The sequence below is a fragment of the Corapipo altera genome, unplaced genomic scaffold (genome assembly GCF_003945725.1).
Source record: "Corapipo altera isolate COAL_440 unplaced genomic scaffold, ASM394572v1 1b, whole genome shotgun sequence".
Taxonomy (NCBI): domain Eukaryota; kingdom Metazoa; phylum Chordata; class Aves; order Passeriformes; family Pipridae; genus Corapipo; species Corapipo altera.
The window spans coordinates 6,372,273-6,400,241 of NW_020884881.1; the positions used below are offsets into that span (position 1 = coordinate 6,372,273).

A 27,969-nucleotide genomic window follows, 5' to 3' on the forward strand; every position below is an offset into this window, starting at 1 on the left:
CCCCCGGCTCGGAGATGCTCTCTAGTGCGGGGTTTGAGAGGGGAGTCAGTTCATCCCGCCGTCTCCGGCAAACGCGGCGCCGCTTGGGGGCTCTGGCACAGATCGCTGGCCTCCCCTCGGGCTCGCAGCTTCCCCGCCGGAGCTCCTGGTCGCCCGGCCCCGGGAGCTCCCCCGGGCGCCGTGCCCGGCCCCGTTCCCTCGCCCGCCGCTCGCCCGCGGAGTCGGCCCTGTCCCGGCGCCGCGCCCCGGCGGTGGCACCGCAGCGCGCCCGCCGAGCAGCCGCGCCGGCTACGGCGGGAGCTCGCTCAGTCTACAGGTTGATGCCTCCGCTGCAGCCATCCCCGCGGAAAACAGGAGCGCAAATGAAAGAATGCCATAAATCAGGGGGAAAGGGAAAAAAAAAAATAAAAAAAAAATAAAAACAAGGCTGTGATTTTGCTACCGCCCTCCCACTCCAGGGGAAGGACCCTGCCGCGGCCGCCGGCTGCCGTAGAGCAGCCGGGCGAGGGGGCGGGAAGGCTGGAGAGGTGCTGCGATGCGGGACCGCTCCGCGGCGGCGCCGCGCTCGGCCCCGCCGTTGCGGGACCGGGGTATCCGCGGGCGGCGACAGACGCGCCGCGGCGCCCCGCACCCGGGGGCTGCTCCGACGGACGGGGCTACCCAGTCACCGAGCCCCGGTGCCGCGCAGGCGGTGCGGTGCGGGGCAGGGGTAACAGCTGCACACTGAAGTGCCGCTGGCCGCACAGAGGGGGCTGCCCGAGCTGTGCTCTCCGCCCGTACCCTCGGCCCGCGCGGGCGGGGCGGCTCCGCGCCCCCCACGTTCAAACGCCGTCGCTGCCCCGCGCAACCTCCGCGTCCCCTGCGTGCCCCGCACCGCGGCCGGCGCTGCCCCACGGGGCGGAGCGCGGGGAAGCGCAGAGCGGAGCCGGGGCGGGTGTCGGCGGGCGCACAGTGCGGGGAGAGGAGATGCAGCAGAGAAGGCGCGGGCAGGGACAGAGGAGGTGCGGTTCGCAGCACCGCGGGAAGCTGCCGGCACAGGGTTGCCGGCCCGGCCCGGCCCGGCCCGGTTCAGCGGCGGGTGCAGCCTCGCCGTGCAGCCTCGCGACGAGCTGGAAGTTGCGATGCTGCTCAGCTTGGCTGTACATTCACTCGACTTGTGCAGCGATGATAACGCACCGACGGCCGGTTTGCTACCCTGGTTTCTCCGGGATAGACATCCACAGTTTTGAGGATTTAAACTGAGTAAGGGAATAGTTGCGCGCTGAGCTTTGTTTTCATAGCGCCTTGGTTACACGTCTGCATTTATTATGGGGGATTTTATTTTTTAATACTTAAATACTTTCTTAATTTTAAGAAACCGGGAGATTTCCAGATGCTTGAAAGGGCAGATTAATAAAAGATCAGTATTTTCATTGGGCAAACATACCCCTCGCTGTTGATGATGTCTGTTAAATTCATCCCTGTGCTTTTTGGTTTTTCACAGATAGCACAGACAAATATAAAAAACAACCATCTTTTGAATTTTAAACTTCACACAAATCCCTATAAAGCCATATATTGCATTTACTATATTTGAAGATTACAGCAAGGCAATGTTAAAGCAATGTCATAGCTACACTAGAGAAATTCGACTGTAAATCTTTCATTCTGAAATGTACACTTTGGTGAGAAATTGGCCATGCTTGGGCACAGTTCAAGTTGGGGTTTGTTTATTTGTCTTCTGGGTGAAAGAAAAAAGTGTCGAGTAGCTAAAGGAAATTCACACTTTTATACTTAAGCAAACATATTCATTCCTCCCTTCCCCCCCCCAACGACATAGCAGCTTTAAAGTCCACAGATAAGTGGATTTTAAAAGTGTCAAACTTAAGAGTTTACACAGCCCAGGATAAGCAATATGTATCTTTGAGTTTGAACATGCTTAGTTTAGAGAGAAATCCTCTGAGGAATTTTACCCGTTATTTTTCTTTTTGACTAAAACTGTATGAAGACTCCTCGTCAATGGGTCAGAATCTCCAAATTGCTTGCTCCTTGCTCCTCTTGAGGTGCAAGATGGTAGCCCTTTGCCCATTTTAAACTAGTCTTACGTCTTTGCGCTTCTGAATTAGACAAATACTCCTGGTATTTGGATGCCTTCCATAAGCATGATATCAGAATGTGGCACTGTGCTCCCTGGCCACAGGGCAGTCGCTCTACACACACACTAGTGTAAGTGGGAGCAAAATCTGTTTCAGTGCTCACACTGTACAGAGATATTTAGTCTCATAGCAACAAGGAATTCCAGAAAACTTCCCATTTGAGAGGACAGTGGTACCTGGCAACGCCGCCACTTGCTGTACTACATATGGTTCACTCTGGTTTTTGCGTTTTCTAAATAGCTTTGGACTTTTCAAATAGGGCGATTCAAAAATATCCATCTTCAATTCCTTTACTTGTCACCTCCATAAACATTTATAAAATATTAAAGATATCTCAAGTTACCAGTGTAGACTTCTCTGGAAGACTTTTCTGAATAAATTTCACTGATAACAATTCCCCTTTATCTTTCAGTCTATTAAGATTTGCCTCCCCAGCTGATGGAATAAGACCTCTCAAACAACTTCTAAGCTGCTTAGGCCATGACAGATTTACAGACCTATCTCACTGTGAGTTTCCAGATTTTGTCCAGAGCTCCAACCCCATCCATCTCCAGCAATACAGAGGCAAAAGGCTGTGATCCTAGCAGTAGCTCCTGCTGGGGAACCACTCCATGGGAGCTTTCCCAGTTGTGTTTACTGTTAAAGGAGCAACGTTCAACACCTGAAAGCTGGTAAAGGATGGCGATGGCGTTGGAAGACATTTCTGATACAGAAGACATTTGCAGCTGGGAAAAGCAGTGAGGAATGCATTTTCCTGATGATCAAGGAGCAAAAGCAAATGTGTAAATGGTAGAAGTTCTTCTGAGATCTTACAGGAAAGCCATGCAAAAATGAAATGCATAATTTCCATATGTGTGTTCTCTTTTGGAAATACAGCTCATTTGTTCTTTTTACCAAAAATTCAATGAGTTCTACAGAATTACTAAAACTGGAACTCCATAGCAGCCTTTGCTCAAGTCTAAACATTTAAAAAAATTATCTATACTCTCATTTATTTTTGTGAAAAGATTCTACCAAACTTTGTAAGATTTATTCTTCACTACTAAGATATTTTATAAATAAAAATACGCTAAAATTTCTGGAAAACAGTCACATTCAGATTGTATTTCACATACCTATAACTAAGGCCCTAGTATTTTCATATGTGTCAAAGGCCTTTTGTGTAATTATTTTATTCCTGCTCATGCAATAGACCCCCAAATTATGCACAGCCAATGCAGATCTAAATGCAGGAGCACAAGATATGACATTAGCCCATTTTCACTAATGATTTTGGAAACTACTACTGTCTTGGAAAAAAAAAATAGAGCAGACAATAGCTATTATTAATTTATCCAGACCAAACCTTTGCCAATGCCCACTGGATTTCATTTTTGTTACTTTTGAGTTACTCAGGCAATAGTCTGTCACCAGTCACTTGAGGTGGTTATTCCAGCCCAGTGGTTCTCTCAGCTGGAATGTTTCTCCTGATGCTAAGATTAACATTTTATTTTGTTGAATTTCACCCAGTTCATCTTTCACATATGCATGAAGTGGTATTATAAATCCTTTTCCATTTTGAATCTAATCAAAATAGATGATATATTGAATATATAGGAACGAATACAGATGGATATATTTCCATCAACTAGTTTTTGCAGCCTTTGAGTCTTTTTTTAATCCCTCTGTTCTCTGCATACCAATGGCTGGCATTTCTTTGCTTCTGAGCTAGTCAGAACTACAGCAGTCCTCAAAATTTTATCCCTGATCTTCAGCTGATGCTGGGCAAGTGCCACTGGAGTAGAAATTAATATCTAAAGAGATGCTATTAATCTCTGGTTTGTGACACGATGCAGCTACCATAGGAACCACAAATACACATCCATTTGACCATATCCTTTCATGAACATCTCAATTTTTCACCTGTTTTTCCTTCGCTTACCAAACTGGGTGATACATTAATATGTCTTTAATATTTTTTGACAGACCATACCCTGCTTCCTGTTCTGGCTCCTAGTAGCAGATCCATAAAAGGGGTAGCATAGTCTAGGTAATTTATAATAACCAATGTGTAATTTCCTTGCTACAGTGCATGTTTACTTAGAACATTTGATGGTTTACGGGCTTTTTTAAGTAACTTTGTTTCATTTTGCTTTTCAGTTGCATTATTTTGCTGTTCATGTCTTCTTCCTGCCATCTTACTGGCTTTCTATTCGGGTATGATTTTCTTTCTCTTTTCTATTTACAGAGAAAGAATTGTGCTAGCAGTTTGTGCCACGTAGACAGTTGTCCACTGGGAACTCATTGCACGTTCTCCCACATAGCAGTCACTAGTTGGTAACAGTTTTTGGCCACTACAAACAAAGTGACCTGCCTAAGAAGAAGTAAAAGGTTCTGTAAGACCCCTCTTATCCCTTGAACCACTGGGAAATTTTCCCAAAACACGTATCTGAAATGACATAATATGCCAGTTACAGGTACTATGTGTAGTATAGTCAAACTATGCTCCATGTTTCCCTATCCATGTTGTACTTGTGGATCATCCTTCTTATATCTGTCCACCACGCAATCCCCCTTCGATAATTCAGATCTTTAAACAGCTCAATTCCAAAATGTTGCTTTTGTCCTCTTTCATTTTATTTTATATGCTCAACCTGTTACAGGGAGCACCTCGATTTGCAGTAGCTGCTCTGACACATTTAACAGCACAATTATAGATGACTTAGTAACCACCCATTGACTAAAAATAACCTAGCAACTGAAGACACACTTGGGTATTTATACTTAGATATCCCAGAGGAACCCTTCACAGCTCCTGTAGCTGGGGAAAACATATGTATCTCACCAAATGCAGTAGGCTAGGAATCCTCAGGGGTGGGGGCGGGGGGACGTAGGGGAAGTGATAACATTGCACAGCTGAAAGATTTTCCAGACAACACTCTGCCAGCTAATCCAACTCTTATCCAACTAGCTCTGCAATTAAGGTTTCCCACCGAGAACAATGACAGCATTATGACCTGGGAAATTTTCTACATAGAAAAACCTCAATGCATCTGAGATTAAAAAATTTAGAGCTTTAAAAAATCCAGTTCCTACACTGATGGTATTTGCAACCAGTACAGATCCCAAGGAACTATAGTGCCAGTATGCATATGAGAAAATATATGAGCTGTAATGAATGAACTAGCAGTGAGGAGGGAGCCAGGCAGCATATACTCTGTGAAGAATCTGCAGTGCTGAAACTCATTCTTGCCTTCCAGGGCAGAATTTTTTAATTTTTTTTTATATATATATGAGATGTACCAAGTTTTCACACAACCTGTTCAGGAAGAAATATTTTAATGTCTGAAGAAAGAGGCAGCTAAATGATGTGATTTAATTTCTGTGATACATGACTACATATGATATGGCTGCCTATGGATAGTTTTATATTTGAGAGGAAAAAGAAACTCATAATTTAATTTAAAGAACCACACATATCTTAATGGAGAACTTGTATTACTGCAGCATCTGTCTCCCCAGCCTTTCCTGCTCCCAGTTTCTTCTGGTCTGTCTATAGCTTTCATCTATTCTTGTCTTCAAATATGACTTCATTCACCTAAAAACACCTGAATAGTTAGGAATTTACATCAAAAGGAGAACTCCTAATCTCAAAGAGAGATTGTACAATGTCTTAAGGGCCTTTCTACCTGCCTCCAGTTGTAAGATTATTGTCTTGAAATGATACCAGTGTTCAAGGCCAGGTTGGATGAGATTTTGAACAGCCTGACCTAGTGAAAGATGTCCCTGCCCATGGCAGAGAGCTTGGACTAGATGATCTCTGAAACTCCCTTCCAACCCAAGCCATTCTATGATTCTATGATAATTCAGAGAGAGCGTACAACTATTGAAACTCACAGTTAAGACTGGTGTGCGAGGCATAGGCTCAAGTATTCCAATGACTACAAAAATCACAATGAAATCAAGTGGCTTATCCTTATATTTTTTATTTTTTATATATTTTGAAATCATCTGGATTTTTAAACACTTCTCAAAATACAATTGTTTACTCCTTTTTTTTTTAGAAATAGGATTTGTATTATAACCAGGATGATTAAACATGAAATTAAGGGAATTTAGTTATTATGCATAATTTCCAGCATCAATTCTTGGAGGTCTAACCAAAAACTACACATGTAAAATGCTGTAACATTCAGGAAGTCCTTAATTGAGAATGAGACCCACAGAGAAAGCCATGCTGAACACACAGTAACTCTATGAGTCACATCACAGCAAACCTTTATGGAATGGCCAATAGCAGTCATTGTACGGAAAAGTTAATAAGCTAATAGATTTGTGATGTTTGTTGCTTCCTCTCATCTTATTGGAGAGGGAAAAATAAAAAAAATCCCGATTCTATAATGAATTCTACTGTAGAAACTCATACTCACTGGCAACTTAACCAATAAGCTCTTTCATCTGTTGTTTGAAGTTTAACCAGAGAACCTTCTTTATATTTCTTTAGCTTTTGACTTTCCATCTCAAAACCTGGATATCACAAAAATTGATCAGGAGCTGTGGTCAGGCCATAATGGCCACTTTTAATTCTTTCCATTAGTGATTCTTATTGTAGTATGTAGAAAGGGGAGCTGCAGAAAAGGTGGAGCATATCCAAAACAAACCAGGCACCTCCACGGTAAGTTAGAACAGGTTCTGAATGCATGAGGAAGAGACAAAAACTGCCTATGTAATGTTTGAGCATGTTGGGTGATATTATTGAGGGAAGAAGTAATCTTTTGTTCCTATTAGGCTAGGAGAGGGGAAACAAATATTTTTCAGACAAATGTTAAGTGCAGATTCTTTAAAATTATTCAAACCCTCAAATATTAACAGTTGAAAATTGTTACATGCACAAAATTAACAATTATTACATTTTAAGTATGAATTAAAATGAGTTTACCACTATGGCACTCTTTTTTTTTTACCTGAAAACTCATGTTTTCAAGAGATCTACACCTGCATCAGACTGACATTAAAAGAGACACAGAATTTTATATATTAAGTTTCTTTTGGGTGTGTATTCAGACATACGTAAAGATGAAATGGTTTTTAAATTTACAGTCTTTAATCTGAGAACACAAACTTGCTGGTGATTCTGAAATATAAAACAATCATTGTACAAGCCATTCATGTATAATATAGTCCACTAGTTCTTGATAGTAAAGAAAAAGAAAAATATTAGGAAGTCTCTAGCTATTATTAAATACGACCAGTTAATACTAATTTATTAGACAATTTTTTTTTTCATAGGATGAAAATGGATTACTGAAACTTAATCTGAGATTTATTACCAGACCCTGTAGAATTAACACACTGGAGGCCCATCTACTCACACCTGGGTGTGACAATGGCAGGAGCTTCAGATTAATATAACCTTCTCTTGCATACACAACCTATTCATTATTTGCTTGTCTGTTTGTTTTTGTAGGAAGCTTATTTCTTCTATTTAACAGATACCTCAGGAGGCCTATAACTTACTACAGTTAATGAAGCAGCTGCCACATAGCACCTTTTCACAAAACTTTTTGTGGAAAGCTTGCTTTAAGAGGTAAGCAACCTCTTTAGTTTTGTCTTAAATTATGCTGTTCTAATAGGAACCATTTTTCTGCATACTTACATCGTTTTAAAATAGAAAGCTTTAATTACAACATGAAATGGAACATGTAAGATTTTGGCATTTAACAAAAAAGTCAGGTATTAAAATGGGACTGCTGGCACATGGGGAGTGACAGTGCACAGCCGTAACTAACTTCTGTAATAATCCTGGAGATAGTGTAGCTGATTCAGCTGGATTTCAGCTGGATAAAACATTACAAAGAGCATTATACAAACATTGTAAGAAATCCTTCTCTATAGCAGAATATACACTCTCCCTGGACACTGCTTAACCTTAAATAGAGGAGTGAAGCTGAGTGCCAGGTCCAGGGAGGTTTTTCATCACACCTATGCTGGGCTTTCCCAGTCATCATACTTATCAGCAGGCTATTGAATAAGAGATAGAAAGCTTTCTCTGATTTCTTCATTTAGTGCACACTCAGTGAAAGCCCCATATGAACAGCCCATGTCTGTACTGTCCTTCCTGCACAGGCTCAAGTTCACAAGCCCATATGTTTTCAGTTGCCTGTGAACATATGTGAAAGGGGAGATGAGTCATGATAACTAATTGTTCCTGACTGGGGTATATAAGGTAATATGTAGATAGTAAAGATGATACAGGCATTACAGCTTGAATGCCAGTGTAAGTCTTAAACTCATATATTGGTTAAGCCATGCCTGCACTAACAGCTTTGACCTGAAAGTAACAGTAAAAATCTGAGTATGATTTACCTCACTGGTGTACTAATATAGTGCTAATGTGACATTAGATTAGTATAATATTATACACTGAATGGCTACTATAGTAGAAGTAGACATATCAGAAGTGTGTAACGATGATTTGAAGTTTTTATGTACGAATTACCACATACAGATTATATACTGTATTTAGGTTTTTTAAATACTTTTACCTTTTCTTTTTTACCAAGAAAATGTTTATTTAGTTTTGTTTAGCATTTCAGAGGAAACTAGTATAGTCTATTCTGTCAGAAAAGTACAGAATAATAGGTCAGTAACACAGTTTATAAACCATATGCTCTCAATCCATGCCATAGTGCTTTGAGAATGTGTCAACACTCAGTGATTTCCTTACCCAGCTCAAAAGCATCTTGGAAGCACCCCGGGCAATGTCTCATATACAGCCATTGAGGGTTATCCGCTCCAAAATAGCTGTTAAAATCTGAATGGAAGAACCATAAATGATTCAATTGAAATCATGTCTGAAAATGCAAAAGGAAACGAACACAGAACAAACTACATAACATCAGTGGGTCTAACAGCGTGCACACCTGAAGATTTAGAACTGAAGACTTTGGTGTTTCCTCTTACAGTCACCCTACTGTATCTAACAGCTACTTTAAGATGCTGAGAATAGTACTCATAAAATTGACTCTCACTGATTTTTAGAAGAGTTTTTTTGCATCATTTCAGATGCAAAGTTAACCAAACACATCCAGTTGCATCTGACGTAAATGAAACTTAGTAAAACAGTCTCTCTCCCCACTCTCTCCTCTTCTTTTTGAAAAAGGTTAAGTATTCATATCTTCCCTACAAAGCAGTTATACTATAGTACACAGCACTTACCTAGTTATAGCCTTCCTAGTAAAACCGTGTTAAATAAGAACTTCGAGTCTAATGCACAAAATTCTGGATCCAGATACAGCTTGCTTTTTGGATTTTTTTTAATTTTATGAAGAAACATGGATAGAAAAAAAATCTTTTTTTTTTCACAGAAAACTAATGGAATTCTATTAAATCAGAACAAATCAAATCACCAAAACACATGACAATTACTTCTAGAAATGAGGGTCTAGCAAAAAGCAGTATACTTACTGGAATAATTGTTATGGTTAAAAAGGAGATCTTAGATTTATTTTAAATGACAACCACATTTTGTATTGTTTTTTCTTTGCCTACATGTAACAGATTTTTATTTTCTTCCATTAGGAACCACTAGGTTTTAAAATATTTTGTTTTCATAATCACTTCAGAACAATATAAGGGGCAATATGAGAAGCAGGTGTGTACTTTATGTAGTAAACTGAAGCATCAAATAGTATGAGCAAGATAACATCTAATTGTGTATTAAGTACACCTAGAGATCAGCAAGGGAGAAGTTATTTTGCTGAAGTAAACATGTGCAACTGGTATCAATTCTACAGACATACCATAGGTAAGATATTTATCAAAATGTAGTCTTATCGAAATAGATAGAATCAGTATATGACCAATGACCTCCTATTGTAGGAAATAGCTGCAATTTACTTTATCATAGGAAAAAGGCTTTACCCTTTCCAGATTATGTATCCCGCTGCTTCTTACATAGAGAAGCATTCTTGAGAAGGCAGTGACAAAAACCAAGTAATGCAACTGTAAGAGCTTCAGTATGTTTAACTGCTTTATTTTCCTTTTCCAGGTATACTATTGAAGATGTGTAATCTTCTTTTGGACAGACACAACATAAGACAGAACTTTCTTTAACAGAAATTTGAATTTTCCATGGTTCGTGGTGATAATATTTTTTTAATTAGCTGACTATCAGAACTGAATTTTGTAAACACGTATCTTTTTTCTTTTTTTTTTTTTCAGACTATAGTAATCTTTATCATCCCAATTATTTTTGTGTCATGCACACAGCGTCTCAAAGAGGATTTGTTTGGCACAAGATATAAAAATTCCCTAATTTTAAGAAGATAAAAGTAATCCTTTGAGTTACATTTTTCCTCATTTTGGTAGATATTTTAGTGTTGCTGCACTATAAAAATGTATTTTTAAAGGAAATTTTGGTAACAAAGAATTTTACTAAAATAATGCTCAATAAACACAAACATGAATAAACTAAAAATTCAAAAGACATGTTAGGGTATATAACAACTGAGGCAAAATACTGGTTCACAAACAATTGTGAAATGAAGCTTCCTCTCCTTGACTTCATTGATACCTTTTTATTCAATCCTGCATCAAGTAATATTATAAAATTCGGAATTCTGATTAAGAATCCCCTAAAACAGGTCCTGCATTTACTGACAAACTGAAAGAAAAGACAACTGTACTGAGACTTTAGCTAAATCCGGAAAACAACAATCCATGAAGCTGGGAGCAGCCTGATGGTTATGCATTCAAGAAGATTGAGAGTTGATATTTGTGGGTCCTTTTGTAATAAGTTTTTACAACACTGCAATAGTATAGTTTACTTCTTTCTTTCATTTTTAGTTCTTCTATCCAGAGTAGTATATGTTATGTATGTATGAATACTACAGGATATCAACCCCATTCAACATCAGTGCTCATAGAGAGAAGAAAAAACCAAAAAATAATTACAAAGCTTTGTTCTCCTGCATTGTGAGGAATAGCTTAAACTAACAGTCATCTTGAGAAGCATTTACACTATCACTCATATGGGAATGTTATTAAAAGCAATTCTATTCAGCACATATTCAAACAACAACAGTGGATGGATTTCACGGCAAGCAAGCAATCTCATGAACCAAATAAGACCTGTTCTCCTGTATGTTTACATCTTGTAATTAACTGCAATTCACTGATTTCCTACAGTTGGACACTTTTTAAGACCGTGTCATTTCTCTGCATTTAATACAGTAGGAAAGGACATAATATTTGTTCCCATCATTGGGGCATTTATAAGGTCTCGATCTTCTAATTATCTCTTGCTTTCATAAACAATTTGGTTGAACTCAGCCCTCAAATTAAAAAGCTTTTCATGGAAGCACAACAGATGTCTTGTTTTCTGAGCCTCAAAAGCTGCATAGCCCTCATTTATTGTCCTCACTGACTGCTCACGTTATTCTAGATCTCTTACTTGCACAGTTTGTCTGCTGCCACTAGTTTCTACAAATAAAAAAACCCCAAGTTATAGCAAAACAAAATCTTTTATGAAGTCTTAGCAGAACGTTTTCCCCTAGATTGGAAATCTCTCACCAAGTCCTCTACAAAAGCCTTGAAAATATGGAATACTCTTTTCTGTTCCTTGGTGCTAATGCGCTGAACCCCATATTCAGATTTTAACACTGACCAGCACTCAGCCAGGCAGATTATCAAATCAAGTTAGAGTGGCTTACCAATTTACCTCACATCAGCACTAAAGCAATACCTTTTTAACCTGCTGTAACTGTGCAGTGTCTGAACCAAACACATGTGAGTGAAGGTTATTTCAGAAAGAAAGGACAGACTGAAAGCACAGCCTATAACCACAAGCAAAAAGTAGGGTAGACATTTGAGCAAACTGTTTAACTTTAAAGCCAATTAGGCAATGAAATGACTTGCCTGAGGAGGTAGTTTAGACAATGTAATGAGAAGTGTTTAAAATAGAATAAACTATTTGTGAGACAGATACAGATGTAAATAATCCTCCATGTTTTGAACTAGATAAATCAGGAGAGGTATCTTTTCTATTCAAATGTCTGACTATGAAATGGTATTCTCTTTCTTTGGGAACAGCTTTCGAACTTATGACTGTTTACACCTGTTCTGAATACTAAAGTGAAACTGCACTCCAAAAGGCAGTTTAACCTCACTGTATCATTATAAAGTAGATTTATTCATAACAAGCATCTATGAAAAACTTCCAGCAAAAAAGTCCTTAGTCAGGGAGATGCACATTGTTGCAAAAATGGATTGTTTCTCTAAGTGCTTATATGGCCCCATCGCTATAGCATCCAAGAGCCTTACAAACATTAATGAATGTATTCTCACAACACCCCTGGGAGATAGAGATAGTATTATTAGCTAATGCACAAAGAGTAGCTTGTCCAAAGTCACACAGAAAGTCTGTGGCACAGCCAAGACTCAAAACTGTGATTTCCTGCCCATTGCTGTAACCATGACTATATTCTCCTGCCCATATACAGCATTTCAAAATATGTTACATATAACCTCAGATCTTTACACAATAAGCCTTTCTGTTCAGCTGTAGATCCAACCACTGACTTAATAAAGAAAAATAACTTTGTTTATCGGGAAGCTTCATTACAGCAACAAATTTGCAGGTTACTGAAACAATGACAGTTATATGGACCATAACTGGTACTTATATATGAGAGCAGAGAAAGAGAATTCCCTGATCATCACATTCAGAACAGGAGGCATCATATCCAGAACATGACTTTGATACCAAAATATTTTCCTTCAGATAATGTAAAGTAATACATTATACAGAGAAGTCTTGTTTTGAGAATAAAGGGAAGAAAAAAAAAAGAAAAAGAAAGAAAAAGAAAAGCTAGCTGTATTCTCTGAATAGTTCCTTTTGGATAAACTATTTCTGCAATAATAAGACACACACAGTATTTTCACTTTTAATGAGGTCGGATCTGGAGGGACAACTGCAGTAAGTGTATTTACACCTGAATATCAGAGAACAGAATTGGACTTATATATTTAATATTATAATCATGTAAATATATGATATCGAGAGAGAGAGAGATTTATTTTGGCAGTCATTTAGATTCATTTTGATAAATTCAGGGATCTGATGAAATGATAACAGGATTCTTCTAAATCAGAAACACAGCAACTTGTCTTTATTTTGACAGACGTGAAGCACAAGTATTACATTTTTCCAAAAGTGCTAAACAATTAAAAAAGAGAAAGCAGAGAACAACTGCAAATAATGGAAAAAGGTGTGAAGGTGTCGTGGATCACAAAGTGAATAATGATCAAAAAAATTGTTGTAATGTAGTGGAATTCCTTGGCAGAAACAAAAGACAAGGTAAGTAGTGTCTCCTGAAGTTCTCACCACAGCACTTTTCTCCGTTTGTGGCTTCATCTTTCAAGAAAGATGTAGATAAATTAGACCTCATTTTAATTCAAGCTACCAGTATAGGAAAGGGGATTTATATTAGATGCTAATTGAAAACAGCCCTGCTATCAGGACAGCTAAATGATGGACCTGTTTATCATTTATAGGGAATCCACATCTCAACACATGTTTAAGAACAAGTTAAATAAATACCCATTGGAGTGATCCTAATTCACATAAGAGAACAGATTTTATCCTCAGATCCATTTCAGCCTAACACATATATTTGATCACTCTAAAAATAGTACAAACAGTTATTCAGATCACTTATTGTCCAAGAATCCTTGTCGTAGAATCTCTTATTCCCTCTTCCCCATCCCTGTTACTTTTCTTTCCTCTTTTCTTTCTTCCTCCTTTCCTCCTTTCCCTATCAGGTATCTCTTCTTCAGCCTTCCCCCTGTTCCTTCTATATGCTTTTAAAATCACACATCCCTTCTTGGACTGGAAATTCCTGATGTGCCTACCTTTAGCACCCTTAGCATAAGGAACATCCTATTCTTAGAGACCAGATAGCTGTTCCCTACGGACTACGTAAAGATCCAAATTCAGACAAAATACGATTTAAGCTCCTCATATCCTCACTACAGGACCAGAAAAATGCAGTGAGTGGGTACTTCTGGGTAATTTTTATTATAATTTTTATTACCAGAGTAATAGAAAAATTAGGAAGATAGTCTGTGCATTAGCAAAATTATCAGATTAGAGAAAAAGAGACTCTTGCTATTAAAGAGCTTAGGTGCTCATTAGGTTGCTGGAATAGCTTTTCATTTTCTCTGGTTCTTCCAAGTACAGGACAACACTTTTTTGTCTGTTCACTACCATCACAGCTACCTGTTCACATTTCACATGCAAAAAAAACCTGCTCTGATTTAATCTGTTACGTATGGATCACTCTGTTTCATAAAAAACAGTGTCACATGAAAGACAAAAGAGTGGTGTCCTGTACCATCAGTTTGTCTCATTTCTTTTGAGACTGTTGAAATAGGAGCTGGATGGAGAAAACTGGAAGTGCACTCGAAAGAATAATAGGATTAAATAGTTCCTAGTTCTAAGTGAAATGCAGTCAAACAAGAGTGGAGAAACTGTTTTTAACAAAGGACTAAAGGAAAAGTTTAAACTTGGAGCACCCTCTTGGACTGTTTTGTAAAATTGAGATCAGGTCTTGTTTTCTGGTTAGAACAGGTTACTGTATTCTTTGTCGTGCTTTGTTCTCAGAGATATACAGCTGACTGGGAGAAACTATTCAGTTATCTGAAATTATAGACAAGCCATATTATTATCAACAAATGTATTTTAACTTTTTGAAACAGCAGCCTACAGAGCTGCTATTAAGGAGGAGTATGGTCCCTTATACAAAAAGTTCATTTTCACTTGGAGTATGAGTTATTAGAATGTCTATATTTATGTGCAGTTTAGAAATGGCAGTATAAGGGATTAATTAAAAACCTGCCTCATATGGCAAGTCTAGAAGTGCACACGTGGAGCAAAGTCCTCACTCGAGGAGAAAATCAGCCTTTGCCTAGAATGTGCAGGAACCTGCAGGATGCTTTTCAGACAATCTGGAAAGAAAGACTACTGAAGTTAAAGTGGGTACCAGAGAGCCCACTTACAAGATGTTAGCAAGGGCCCTCTGCTGTGAAGTTTGTGGAGTGCCTGGCCAAACACTAATGAAGAAAGCCACAGGAATCCCATACTGGAAACTGAAAGTTAAGCTGTTAAATATGAACATATGGAGCTAGGCAAGCTGTAGGAGTCCCAGCTAGTTGTGAAGGTTTAGACAATAGCACTCGTCATTCTTCACAGGATGATCGTATCAATGAAAGGAGTCTCAGAATTGTGAGTATCAACTAAAATGGATGGCTTCACTTAAAATGGACAACCACTATCGACATAACCAGCAAAAGGATTTATGACAACTCAATGAACAAAAAAAAGATAAAATTTCACTTGACATTTGGTCATGATCAGCATTGTGCTCATTTTACCAGGAGCTAACAGATTGTCAACAACATGTAGGGGTAAGATCTTAGAGAATGGCACAAGCAAAGCAAATCCATTCTCTCTCATGAACGGTGTTACTTTCATTGCTTACATTAATAATCTCTGATACGGCAAGACAATATTTAAGAGTCAGAAATCTAGTCGTGGGGTCATTTTCTGTTACTTTTGGTTTTGTTTGGTTTGTTCTGTGTCTATGCTTGACTGTAGGAAAGTACATAGTCTTTCTGTCTTCACAAAGAAACCAATGGCCCAATGAGTGAGAAAAATGTGAGGAATCACTGCTAGATAGCACATAGAAGCTCGAAGTGAAAACACGAGTCTGCCTCAAGTAGCTTCATTTCACTGAAAAACAGATAACTTTCTCTAATTTCACAGTGTCACAGAATCACAGAGCAGTTGAAGTTAGAAGGAATTTCTGAAGATCATCTAGTCAAATCTCCCTACTCAAGGTCAGGTCATTCAGAACTGTTTCCTCTGTGAGGATGCAGATCACCACACCCTGGTGAACATCCTGTTCCAGTGTTCAATCACCCTCACAGATGAAAAAAAAAGAATAAAAAAAAATAAGTTTCTTGTATTTCAATTTATGCCCATTGTCTCTTTTTCACCTTATAATAATTTAGGCAAAACTTAACTAGAGTAGAAGAAATCAAAGGAAACTGTTTCTAAGAGAAGAGGGTGTCAGAAGCTGTTGTTGTTCAGCTTAACAGTAGCATGCAATACTAGCTAACACATGTATCTACATGCCACTACAGCAAAGATATTTCTTCCATGGGCTTTCATGTCCACAGAAATTATACTGCAGTCAACTCCACATGAGTCCTGGCAATAAGCTACATGGACAATGTGTTCTTGCTCCTAAACTTTATTTATTATTTATGTTACATGCTTAGTAGGAAAATGACACCTACCTGACTAAGAAATAGAAATCTTCAAAACACTGCCAAAAGTTTATACTAAGGCAGCTAACAGTAATAATTGCTAAAACTGAAGGTGTAAAGGAACATTTTAAATCCCATGTGAAACACGCATATATAGCATATGAAAAATGCAAATATCAATATGATTTTCAAAGTTTGCTCAAAATATCAGAGATTAAATTCCTAATGACTGAGTAAAGAGGTTAAGGAAAATTAGAGCAAAGTGTTAATTGTATCTTTAAAATTCTTCTGGTTTTATTTTGTTCAATTAAAGATTAATACTTTGAACTTTTCATCACTAGTGAGTAACACAGGAGAGTAAAATCGCATTCCAAAACAAAGGATTTGCAGAGAAGCTGAGAGACAATATCACATCATGCTCTAAATGTATGTAAAAAATTAAAGGAAAAGATAAATAAATAAAACAAAGTGATACCTTAGTTTGCTTCCTCTCCCAAGCATTAAAGCAGAAACACTTCAAGGAAGGACTTTATCACAACCCTCCTGAAGGTTTCCATGACCCCAGAGGATGTAGCATGTTCCACAAGAAACAATAGCACTACAAATAATTGTAATCAATAATACTTATTATAAAAGCACTTTCAAAAACTCTTATCTGATCATTTCTGTAGAATTATTGCATCCTAATGCTTTCTGTGCCCCTTGCCCCACGCTCCCCTTGCAGCACTGCCGCCTCGCGCTGCCATGAGCTGTCCCTTCAGCACCACAACCCACCACAGCAGCTGTTGTACTTCTTAAACCCCTCCAATCTACTCCAGCCGTTAATCGTCTCATAGAACAAGAGAGCTACCACCATATTCCGACTCTAGAGATATACGTCTAAAAGACATTTAGAGATATGCGTTTAGAAGACATTTCAGCTACTCAAATTGAGTTCTGAGTTACACACATGTAAAATCAATCATTTAGAATGAAACAGAAACACTGATAATTTTATAAACCACTATAGTTATAAAAGACAAAGAAATTCCTTCAAAACTATGTATTTGATAAATCTGTATGTGTTTGAAAATCCTGTCAGAGCTGCAAAGCAAGAAATAATTTCTTCTCAACAACTGAGCATGCATAATAGAATTCCTTTAAACAGCCAATTAATTTTACCAAACCCCACATTATAAAAATTCACTGTTTATATAGGTGATAAAACTAGATTTTCCTTCCAAAACATTTAAGCATCTTTGTGACAGAAAATACGTTCTCTGTAAGCACTAAAAAGATCATCTGAAGCAATGTCTTTGATGTGCTGCAGAAGTGTGGCTGTCAACAGAAAAAATGCACATACATGATTAGATTAAAAAGTCCAGGTTTAAAGCCAGCACTAACTTCAGATTAAGACTCTAGACAGACCATACAAATAGTTCCAAATTATTTGTCTTCTATTGAATATTTATACCTACAAACACTCTTGCAAATTGCAGGTGTAACTGAAGTATGATAGTTAAAAAGAAATTAGGTTTGCTCCTTGTTGATGTGATGAAGAGATTGTTCATACTGGAAAGTTCAGAACTCCACCTTGTGGTGATAATTTTAACTATATGTTGAAAACATCTGGGGAGACAAAAAGGAACACTGAGATGCAATCAGGGAAAGCAGGAGAAATTCAGGTTTGAACTATGGTGAATAAATTCTATTGAGGTTTATTTGAAGAACCTTAACATTCACTTAAGATGTGAGGCAATGCAAAACCACATAATGTTTTCTTCCAGAACAACACAATGTGTAATATTCACTGTGAAGACAGATAGGCTTCCATCACTGCTTCACTTTTTCTGTCAAGCCAAATGACTGAAAGTTAACAGATCTATGTTTACATAGATCTAAGTAAACAGATCTATGTTTACAGAGATCACTCTATGAGTTCCTTTAGCTTTCTTCTAGCAAAAAATGCCAAGCATTCTGCTGGATTTGAATTGTTTAAGGAAATCTAGACTGACCATCACTCATGCAATAAATGAATAAAAATTTTAAATAAATAAATGCTTTATGCAATAAATAGCAGATAATCAACAACACAAATTCCATCACTCAATTTTTCTATATTAAAAGCAAATAGCCTTCTAGCAAAATATCCGTCATTTTTATTACTAAAACAATATGAAGGCAACAGAGAATCTAAGCCTCTGGAAATTTTCTCAAACCAAAATGATCATAGAATCAGACTGATGCACAGAAGCTGAAAAGTCCATATGCATATACAAAAAAAGGTTTCAGGTGTTGCCATTTTATTTCTACGCTGATAAAAAAAAAAGGCAAAAAGGCAAGAAATTGATGTTTTAATTGATGGTTTAATTTTTCATTATACTATAGAATAGGAGGTTTAAGGGTGACAATTTGGCCGAACAAGCTAATATGTCAAATTCCTTCAATTCTGCAGATGCTCTGATTTATAGTTGGTTTGGTTTTTTTTTTGGTTAAGCACAATAGATTTTGGAGATTCCTGTTTCCTTTCATTATACTGTCAAGCTGTAACTGAGAATCATATGCTCTACTGCTGATGTATCTTTGTAGAAAACATAAATTGAATTAGCTCAGTTATTAAAAAAGCAAACCAAAATACTACAAATTTCTCTAGTAATACCGTTTGGTTTGTCTGTTTGCTTACACTATTAGTTTAACTAATTATTTTACACAGAAAAATCATTACCATTCAAAAAAAGTCTTTTCCTGAGGAAGAGTCCGTTATTTGAACCTCTTCAGTCACAGAAATGTTCAAGGTAAAAAAAAAAAAATTAATCTTGCCTGCTAGAGATCCTCTGCTTTTCAGTGTAGGCAGGAAACCCTCATTTCTGGTCAGATATTCTTTCATTACTGGAAGTACCAGTGTGTTGCAAGAGATATGAATAGTTCTACATATCATCGCATACAAACTGAAGGAGAACACATCATTACTATTCCTTTGTATGCATGTCTAATCCCTTACACACCATCAGGAGTCTCCTGCAAGAGGAGGATACTGAGAGCAAAATAAAGACACTCCGCCTGAGTTCATGAAGTGTTTGAACTGTGCTCTCAGGCACATGGTCTGATTCTTGGGGTGTCCTGAACAGGGCCAGGAGTTGGACTCGATGATCCTGATGGGTCCCTTCCAACTCAGTATATTCTGTGACTCTATGCTAATCTTCTTACAGAAGACATTAGAAACAGAGTCTTAAAAAAAGTCCTCCTGTGTTTACTGTACATCAGAGACCATTGTCCTCTAACAGCTCACACTGAAAAACAATATCTGCAGGCAAGCACTGTGCAGCCTTAGAGTAAATATTATTTCAGAAGACCATTAAAAAACAAGGACCATAACTTTTCCACAAAAATGACTTCAAGCCTGTCCTTGGCATATAAACTCATGGAACACTACGTGAATAGAGTCTTTAAAATTAATCCATTACTATAAACAAACTTACATAATCCTAATATACGAGGTACATACCCACTGGTACATTTCTATCCTGACATGAAAGTAGTAGGAAAAGCAATAAATAGCTTACTTACAAGGATTGCAGACAACTATAAACGTTCAGTTCATGACAGAAGGAACGTTTTACCCACCAAAGAAGAATCAAATCTACAAAGCATCTATAAAGAATAGTAAGCTTTCATTAGTTTTTAGCATGGTTGCCTCAATGGAATGTTGCTACCATTATTCTGTGTTGCACAAACAAAGCCACCAGAAGGAAGGCCTGTCAAAGTTATGCGTTCAATTGCAGCAGAACTCTACAAGACAATAAAGGCTTTAATGGAAGGAATTAAATACTTTTCTTATCTTCCTTTGGTTCCTATAATGACCAATGCACCCTACCTTGAGGCAGCTGAATTAAAATTGAGCTCAGTGTATGAATTACTGAAACATAATAGACATTAGGCAAAATGCACAACCAGAAAACACATCATACCAACACTTCTCCAAACTCCAAATATGTAAATTTGCACTTTAATGTGCTTCAGTTACCAGGGTAATAAAAGGTTTCCTAGATCTCCTCACCTTTTAGTCTCATCTTTTCCCCAGCAATAAGCCTCCCTCTCTCTACTACACTCAGATTCCTGCTGCTAGCCTGCCCACAGAGCTCTCCTCACAACAGCAAAGTAGACACAACTTTCCTTTGGGACTTTGATATTTCTCTATCTTATTTTCAGAATTTCCAAGTTCAAAAATCACTAGATACCCATGTAACTTTTCTGCTTTATGCTGCATAAGCATAAAAAGAGAAAATAATAGAGAATAATAGCAAGTAAAGCCCTATACTGGATTATTACCTTCTTGGCTCTGATGGATTTACATAGCTTGTAAATGTATTATTTTTGTTTCAGTATTTCAAATACCCACTTCTAAGGATGGTTTATATATGCACTCTATCTATGACAGTACTTAATTTTTTATTACAATTTTTATGATACGAGTTCTAGAGAGAATCCACCAGCAATAACTTAGGGTTAATTTCCATGTGAGAAATTCTTTTCTCAGCAAACTTAGCCTACATGCCTGTATCACAGCCAAATTTTTACACAAAACAATAATCGGAATCCATTTAAGTGCTTGCTTTCATTGTTGTCAGTTGGATATGGACTGTCTGTAATTATAGATTTTCAACAACCCAGCAAGATTTTTTTTCAGTTTCTTAGGGATTCCACTCATTTGCCAAGGGCCAAGGAGTTCAGTTAAGCAGTGTTTAGGTACCTTCTCCTGTGCTGAACACAAGTACTGCACCTGCTCTGGTACTGCCTCTTGCTGACTGCAAGATGCTACCCTTTTGCAAAGCCACCATTTGTGCCTTACTCAGCACCATTAGCCAATGTAACTGACAATCCCTTGCATCAGGAGAAAATATAGAAGTAGTTTAAGAAAATATACTTTACAGTAGAAATTCCACTTTTGAAAGCAAACCCTTACAAAACTAAACAGAATAAAGCCCTGTAAGCAGAACTTATGTTTCTTGAACAAAAAAAAAAAAATTAAGAAATTCTAAAAAGCAGATGCATAAGGAAAGGATCTTAATAAGACTTGTTCAATAAATTCAGTGTTTCTGACAAAATGCATTAAAAAGTATAGAGTTTTCTCAGTGATCTTAAATGGCATTGCTTACTAAAGTTATTAAGTAGTATCCATGTCAGAATCCGTATATTCTGTTGTGAATTACTGTGAATGACAAAGCAAGCCCCCAGTTTAGAACAATTAGCTATGTCAATAATAGGTTATTTGCACATGGTTATTCATCGTGCTCAGGTAGTCAGGAAAACTATTCACACTGATGAGAATTTAAGTCCAACACTTGCAATTTAATATTTGTAAGCATATACATGCAAAATTTGTTAGAATATATGTGGCACTTCATATATGATGTTCATTTTCCAAAGAGCAAATTTTTCTAATTTATCAAATATTTCTGATATGTATGGCTACAACCACGGGTATGTTTCCCTTCTGTAAAAAATACAGGCAATAAAGCACAGCAAAACCTTAGACAACTATTCCTAAACCAGCTTCATTCAAACCCTGGAAACTCAGATGCTTTTCCCTTTGAAACATGGTATCTCATCAGACCAACTTCTCACCTGGGTATGATCTCATTTCCAAGAAGCAGTAAGTATTCCTGCTTATGGATGACAACTTGAAAATGACTGATACTGTAAAATGGCTTTATTTAGACTTAAAAGAGCAATCACAGAAACCAACACATACGTTAACTATGACTGCATTTTTTAAAGTATTTCTAAATTTTACATATGTTGATATTATATAGGAATATATAGAGTTTTCTTTACAAAAAATTCAAGTTTGTTTAAAAGCAAGCCAAATTAAGTACAAAACAAATAAAAATATGATAATCAGATAAATTACTTGTCAATTTAGTAGTTTAATGTTGAAATAAAATAAGAAAACAATAATTTGTTTTAAATATCATAGTTTGATTGCAAATAGCATAATTTATGATTAAAAGCTTTACATTAATTTGGCACAAAGTCTGGTTTAATCTTACTATCTCTGGTTCCTGATATATGTTCCTGATATATGTTCCTGATATATGCAGTTATAGATGAACTGCAATATATTTTTTAAAGAAAAGCAAATACATAAGGAAAAATTATTTGTTCTTTTTCTTACTGGTTTGGTTAAACTAAAAGAATTTACGTGAGAAAAATCTGCCAATACTAAGTATAGTACTTTCTTTTTGGTAGAAAATTACTAGGCATAGTACCAAAAAGACAAATATAATGCACCGAAAACCTTTTTACTTCCAGGAAAGGAGGAGGAGGTAGCAGAAAATGTCATTTGAAAATGTCATGGGAAAGTGTAGTACTGTCTGCTGCATTTATAGTAATTACAAAGGAAATGAAAATAAAAACCAGCAATTAGAGACCTTCTCAAACATTTATAATATTCAAGGAGAAAGGATGAAAAACTGTTTTCTGACTTCAGACAAATTTCTGCCATTTTTTTCAATCCTTCTCACTATCCTCTTTTTCCTGACTTCAAGTTATCCAAGATTTGTTCACAGGATTTTCTTAAGTTCCCAATGCTGCAGTAAAAATAATTAGGCATAAAAAAGCTCCTATACTCTGAAGGGTAGTTGTCATCAGTCAATTGTGAAGGCACAATATAAGCTCGACAACTGCTTCCAATTTGGTGCATGGTTCAAAGCAGATACAAACATTCCATTTGTGGTTGTTGGCAGAGGCAGGGTAATAGGCAGTACTGAACATCCACTTCTGTTAGCAACGTGCCAAAGCAGAATTCTGCACAAGAAAATGTTACAATTCTCTTTGGAAATACAAAATCCAGAGGAAATCATGCTAATAGAAAGCAGCATTACTCATAAAGTATAGGTATTTTGTGTATGGGATTATATTTATAAAAAGGTCATAAGCAACGGTTTATTCACATTTCAATTATTGTTTAAAATCTCAAAATTTTCCACACTGTTTTAATAGCAGTCATACTGTGTTGATGTCCAATAGCCACTACCTAAAATATCCACTACAAAAACACAGCATTAAGGTGTAGCACAGAGAGAAATGTAGAATTTTGTACATCGGTGAACTACCAATAGGTGACAACTTGAAAAATAATGGAACATAACTTCCCTGCCTTTATATGTGTTTTACATATTCCTATTATTTAGAAGAGCTCTTTAATGTAAAAAATAAAAACAAAAAAAACCGACAACAACAAAAGGAAAAACCCCTAATAACCAAACTAGACAGACAATCCTATTTCACATTTTCAGATAAGAAATTACAGGAAACTCAAATTTCTCCCAATAAGATATACAGCCCTTAACCATTCTGCTGAATTCCAGGAAGACAATTGAGGTTTTCACATCTTAAAATGGGAAGTGGCAGGCTCACTCAAATAGCACTAAATATAGAAAGCTTACTGAGCCCTGAACTATAGAGCTCAGAACATAAGGTCTTCTGAGCAAAGTCTTACAAATAGAGTGATGAGAGAAGTGTCCCCTGCTCTAGGTCAGTACCAGAATATCTCCAGCATAGGTTACAACACTACAAAGAGTGTAAATTGACACCTTCCTGACACCTGATGCACATTTCTTGCCATTAGCCTATAGGCTCAAACACTGGCTGCTGGTATATTTGCAAGGTAGAGTAGTCAGTAGGGCCCTAGCAATAATGAGATATACAAGACTATCATGTAAATACCAACTAGGTAAATATCAGTAGTTTTTAAAAGCAATGTCTGATTTTACCATTAATTCTCCTACCCCATCAATTTACTGATAATTTGGAAAGCAAGAAAAAAATAAAACAAAATATCATGCCAAATTATATAGGGGATTATTAAAAGCAAAATCTACTTACATAATGATTATTAGCCTGGATGGCTTTGCCTGATGTTTTGGGGCAGATATCTTAACTTGTTGAAATTAAAAAACATATTAATATAACCATCAAAACAAGGATCATTGTCAAAACATGAAAAGCAACAGTAATGACTGTAAGGATTTTTCAGCTTTAGAGGGAACATTTGAGGATATGATGGTGGTTGACAAAATCATGGTGACTTGGGGGAAATAGATAGGGACCAGCTATTCTTTGTCTCTTCTGGTACAAAAACGTGGGAGTATCAAATGAAGCTAGCAGCACTCATGCTCTAGGGAAACAAAAGTATATGATTCTCAAAACAAGTAGATTTGTGATGTTGCGGACGGATTCAAGAGAAGACAGGGCAAAAAGAAAGAAAGTTTCATCGAGAGTTACTAATGTAACAAAACACATCAGAAGCAGAAAAACTCCTAATCCAGGAAAAGCTGTGAGACTTGTACTCAGACATACCATATATGCTTGTCCTGTTTTCACCCCTCCTGAGCACCAACCTATGAGTGTTATTGGAGACAGGAGAGAAGAGGAGATGGACCATTGAGCTGAACACAATGCTTAGGTTCTCACATTCTTAAGATTTCTTAAAATCTTTTATTTTCTTTGCAATAAATAAGGGAATGAAACAAAAACCCCAACATTTTCCTTAACATTTTACACTTACGCTGTGGTTTAAGCACAGTTGGCAACCAAGCCCCACACAGCCACTTGCTCACTCCACCACCAGAGGGATGGGAGAGAGAATCAGAAGGGTAAAAGTGAGAAAACTCACGGGTTGACATAAAGACAGTTTAACAGGTAAAGCAAAAGCTGTGCATACAAGCAAATTCAAACAAGAAAATCATTCACCATTCCCATGGGCAGACGGGCAGGTGTTCCGCCATCCCCAGGTAAACAGGGCTCCATCACACATAATGGTTACTGGGGAAGACAAATGCCATCACTCCAAGTGTCTCCCACTTTCTTCTTCTTCACCCAGTTTCCACCAGTTTTTATGATGCCATATGGTACAAAATATCTCTTGGATCACTGGTGGAATGGTACAAGAAGCAGAAAAGGCCTTGACTCTGTGTGAGCACTGCTCAGCAACAATTAAAACATTTCTACATTATCAACACAATTTTCAGCACAAATGCAAACCATAGCTCCATACTAGTTACAATGATGAAAATTACCCCCGCCAAAATCAGCCCAGCTTGCATATTATCCTTTTAATTTAAAGAGTACCTTTACACACTTAAGAATGTACCCTTTTTTGGTCTCTTCAGGAGACTTCACTTAAAGTACTCCTGCTTATTTGTATAGGATTAGGATGGCCAAGATACTTTCTCCACGCATTTTCACTTTTATAAAAAATACAATCAGTGTCTTTATAATCTACGTTACAAGCCACTGACATACTTCAATACTTTTTGTCTCACTACATATTTTCAATAGGTCCCTGATGTCCCTATATGGAAAGCCTGATTGCCATAAAGGTACAGCAGCATGGAAGCCAATTGTGATTTCATACAAGAATACTACACTCATATCCTTTTGCGGCCTTTTGCAGTAAGCACCAGACTAAAAATAATTCTTGGCATTTAAAATCTAAGCCAATTTTTTACTGCCACTTTCACTCATCTTTGATAAATTAAAAAAACAGAGACCTTACAGTAGTTGTAGTCCAAGATCAGATCTTGGCTTATGGTATATATCATATATTATGTTTAGCTGACTCTTCTCATTATAAATGCAGGGAAAGTTCCAGGGTGGTGCACAAAAGGTGTAAGTCATTTCTCCGGGGCACGGACAAATAATTTTGTGAAATTTGAGGCATCCAATTTTATATTACTGGAAATAATTAACATTGCTGGTGTCCATTCTCTCATTTAACCCTCTACTGGTTTTGATTTGAATGCAAATGTTCCTTCTATAGAGGGGCTTTTAAACATCCTAGTTTTGCATTTAGACTATTAGATTATTTACTTTCCAAATTTTTAGCTATTGCTGAATTGAGATTGTGACGTTACCAAAATAGATATTTATTTCTTCACCATTGTGTAAGACGTAACTTTTTTTTTTTAACTATTACATTTACACCCTAGATTCCAAGAAATTTTGCTTTTTAGTAATCTTGAGAAATAAAGAATGGGTTTATTAGTCAAAGGTCTATTAAGCAGTTTCAGTTCACTCTTCTGTCCTCAAATTCAACAGATCATTGCCATGACTGAATTGTTTACGGTACTTCAAAGAGGATTTGTGAAATTTATACTTCATTTTCAAAGTACTAACTATACTTGTAGATTGTTCTTAAAGAGCAAATACATTTCTAATTTCAACAAAAGTGATGTATTATAATAGAGTATTTAATATGTTATGCTGTTAACATTTCTTTCAAATATAATGTAAATGCTTCAAACACATTGTAAAAATAATGTAAGCAGCATTTATGGAAATCAGAACAAAGTTATGTTTTATGTCATACACTTACAGTAAATACACATTGCAAAGATAAATGCATAAAAAATTTTCTTTTACAAAATGTCAGCTTTTGTTATTAAAAAGAAAAGGTCATCTGGTATTTAGAATATTTCTGTGCAGGGATTCTATACTTTGTATAGACTGAATAAATTCAAATAGGTATTTTCTAAAAGTTATCAAGATTATAAATAAATTTAAATACATAAACTGACCCAGATTTTGCATTGTCCCCAGAGATACAACCCCCAGATCCAGCAGAAAGGTAGCCATCTAAAAGCACACTGTTAGATATGCTTAACAATGCTAATCATAAATGTTAAGTGCTCCAAAAACTGCTATGATTTAGTTTGTTGGAGACATTTGGGAATCCTTCTTCTTTGGTTAAATTAATTAAATTAGGAACATTAGACTTTCATGGTACAACAGAGGGAAATTTTAGTATGAAGAAGCTCTTTGCAACAAGTTCATTTGGGAATACCATGTCTCAAATGGTACCTATTCAAATAATTTTATTTTTAAAACAGATCATATATATCCTTCCACTATGGCTCATAATGAATAAGCAATAAATTATTTAAAAATACTTAGGTTTTTTTATAGTTGCATCTGATTCATTTACACAGAGTGAGTCAGAAGAATTCAGAAGAATTTTCCCTACAACAAGATTTTAACTTTTAAAATTTCATTAAGTAAATTTTTTTTTAGTAATGCTGTAATCTAAACTCAATAGGATATTTGCCCATACCCATATTTCTTGTGGAATAGATTCCTTTACATCCATTGCTGTTTTGGTTTAGGTCCACACTGCCTGTGTCACTCTGAAGAATGTATTAGACTCAGTATAAAGTATGTATTTGTTGTCATATAAACTTTGTGTTTGTTATAGGTTAGAAATTCAGGAGAATTTTTCTTCCCCTGCTCCATTCCAAGGAAAAACGGAGTGAGGGGGGGGGGAAGGGAGGTCATTAGCTTTACAAAGGATGTAGTCAGTCGAGCTACATTCCTTGCTAATGGACCATCAGAGAGGCTGGGGGGTGGCTGGTTCTGCTCAGGGAGGGGAGAGGCAGTCTGCCGAGTTTTGCTCTTGGACAGAGATGGGGGTCGGCCTGCAGGCATTTGGGGAGAGGGACTGGGGATCTGGCTTTTGGCTTCTCATCCTGCTCAGCTCGGACTGCTG

The 27,969-nt window shown here is 37.1% G+C and overlaps 1 protein-coding gene and 1 long non-coding RNA gene across 10 annotated transcripts in view; one reads left to right on the top strand and one right to left on the bottom strand.

The window, feature by feature from the left end:
- Positions 1–27,969, bottom strand: part of FAM19A5 (family with sequence similarity 19 member A5, C-C motif chemokine like) — a 509,545-nt gene that overhangs the window by 393,948 nt on the left and 87,628 nt on the right. For 7 of the 9 annotated variants that reach the window (XR_003527108.1, XR_003527111.1, XR_003527107.1 and 4 more), the window contains exon 2: positions 8,842–8,928. The exons of the other annotated variants lie outside the window; for them this stretch is intronic. Coding sequence is in view for 3 of the 7 variants with exons in the window: in XM_027639730.1 (XP_027495531.1) it covers positions 8,842–8,928 (87 nt within the window). In the remaining 4 variants the exon portion in view is untranslated. The remainder of the gene's footprint in view (positions 1–8,841; positions 8,929–27,969) is intronic. 9 annotated transcript variants of the gene reach the window in all.
- LOC113945498 lies at positions 4,245–10,353 on the top strand. Its single transcript, XR_003527113.1, has 3 exons — positions 4,245–4,331; positions 7,582–7,701; positions 10,165–10,353. It is a non-coding gene; the product is annotated as an uncharacterized LOC113945498 (long non-coding RNA).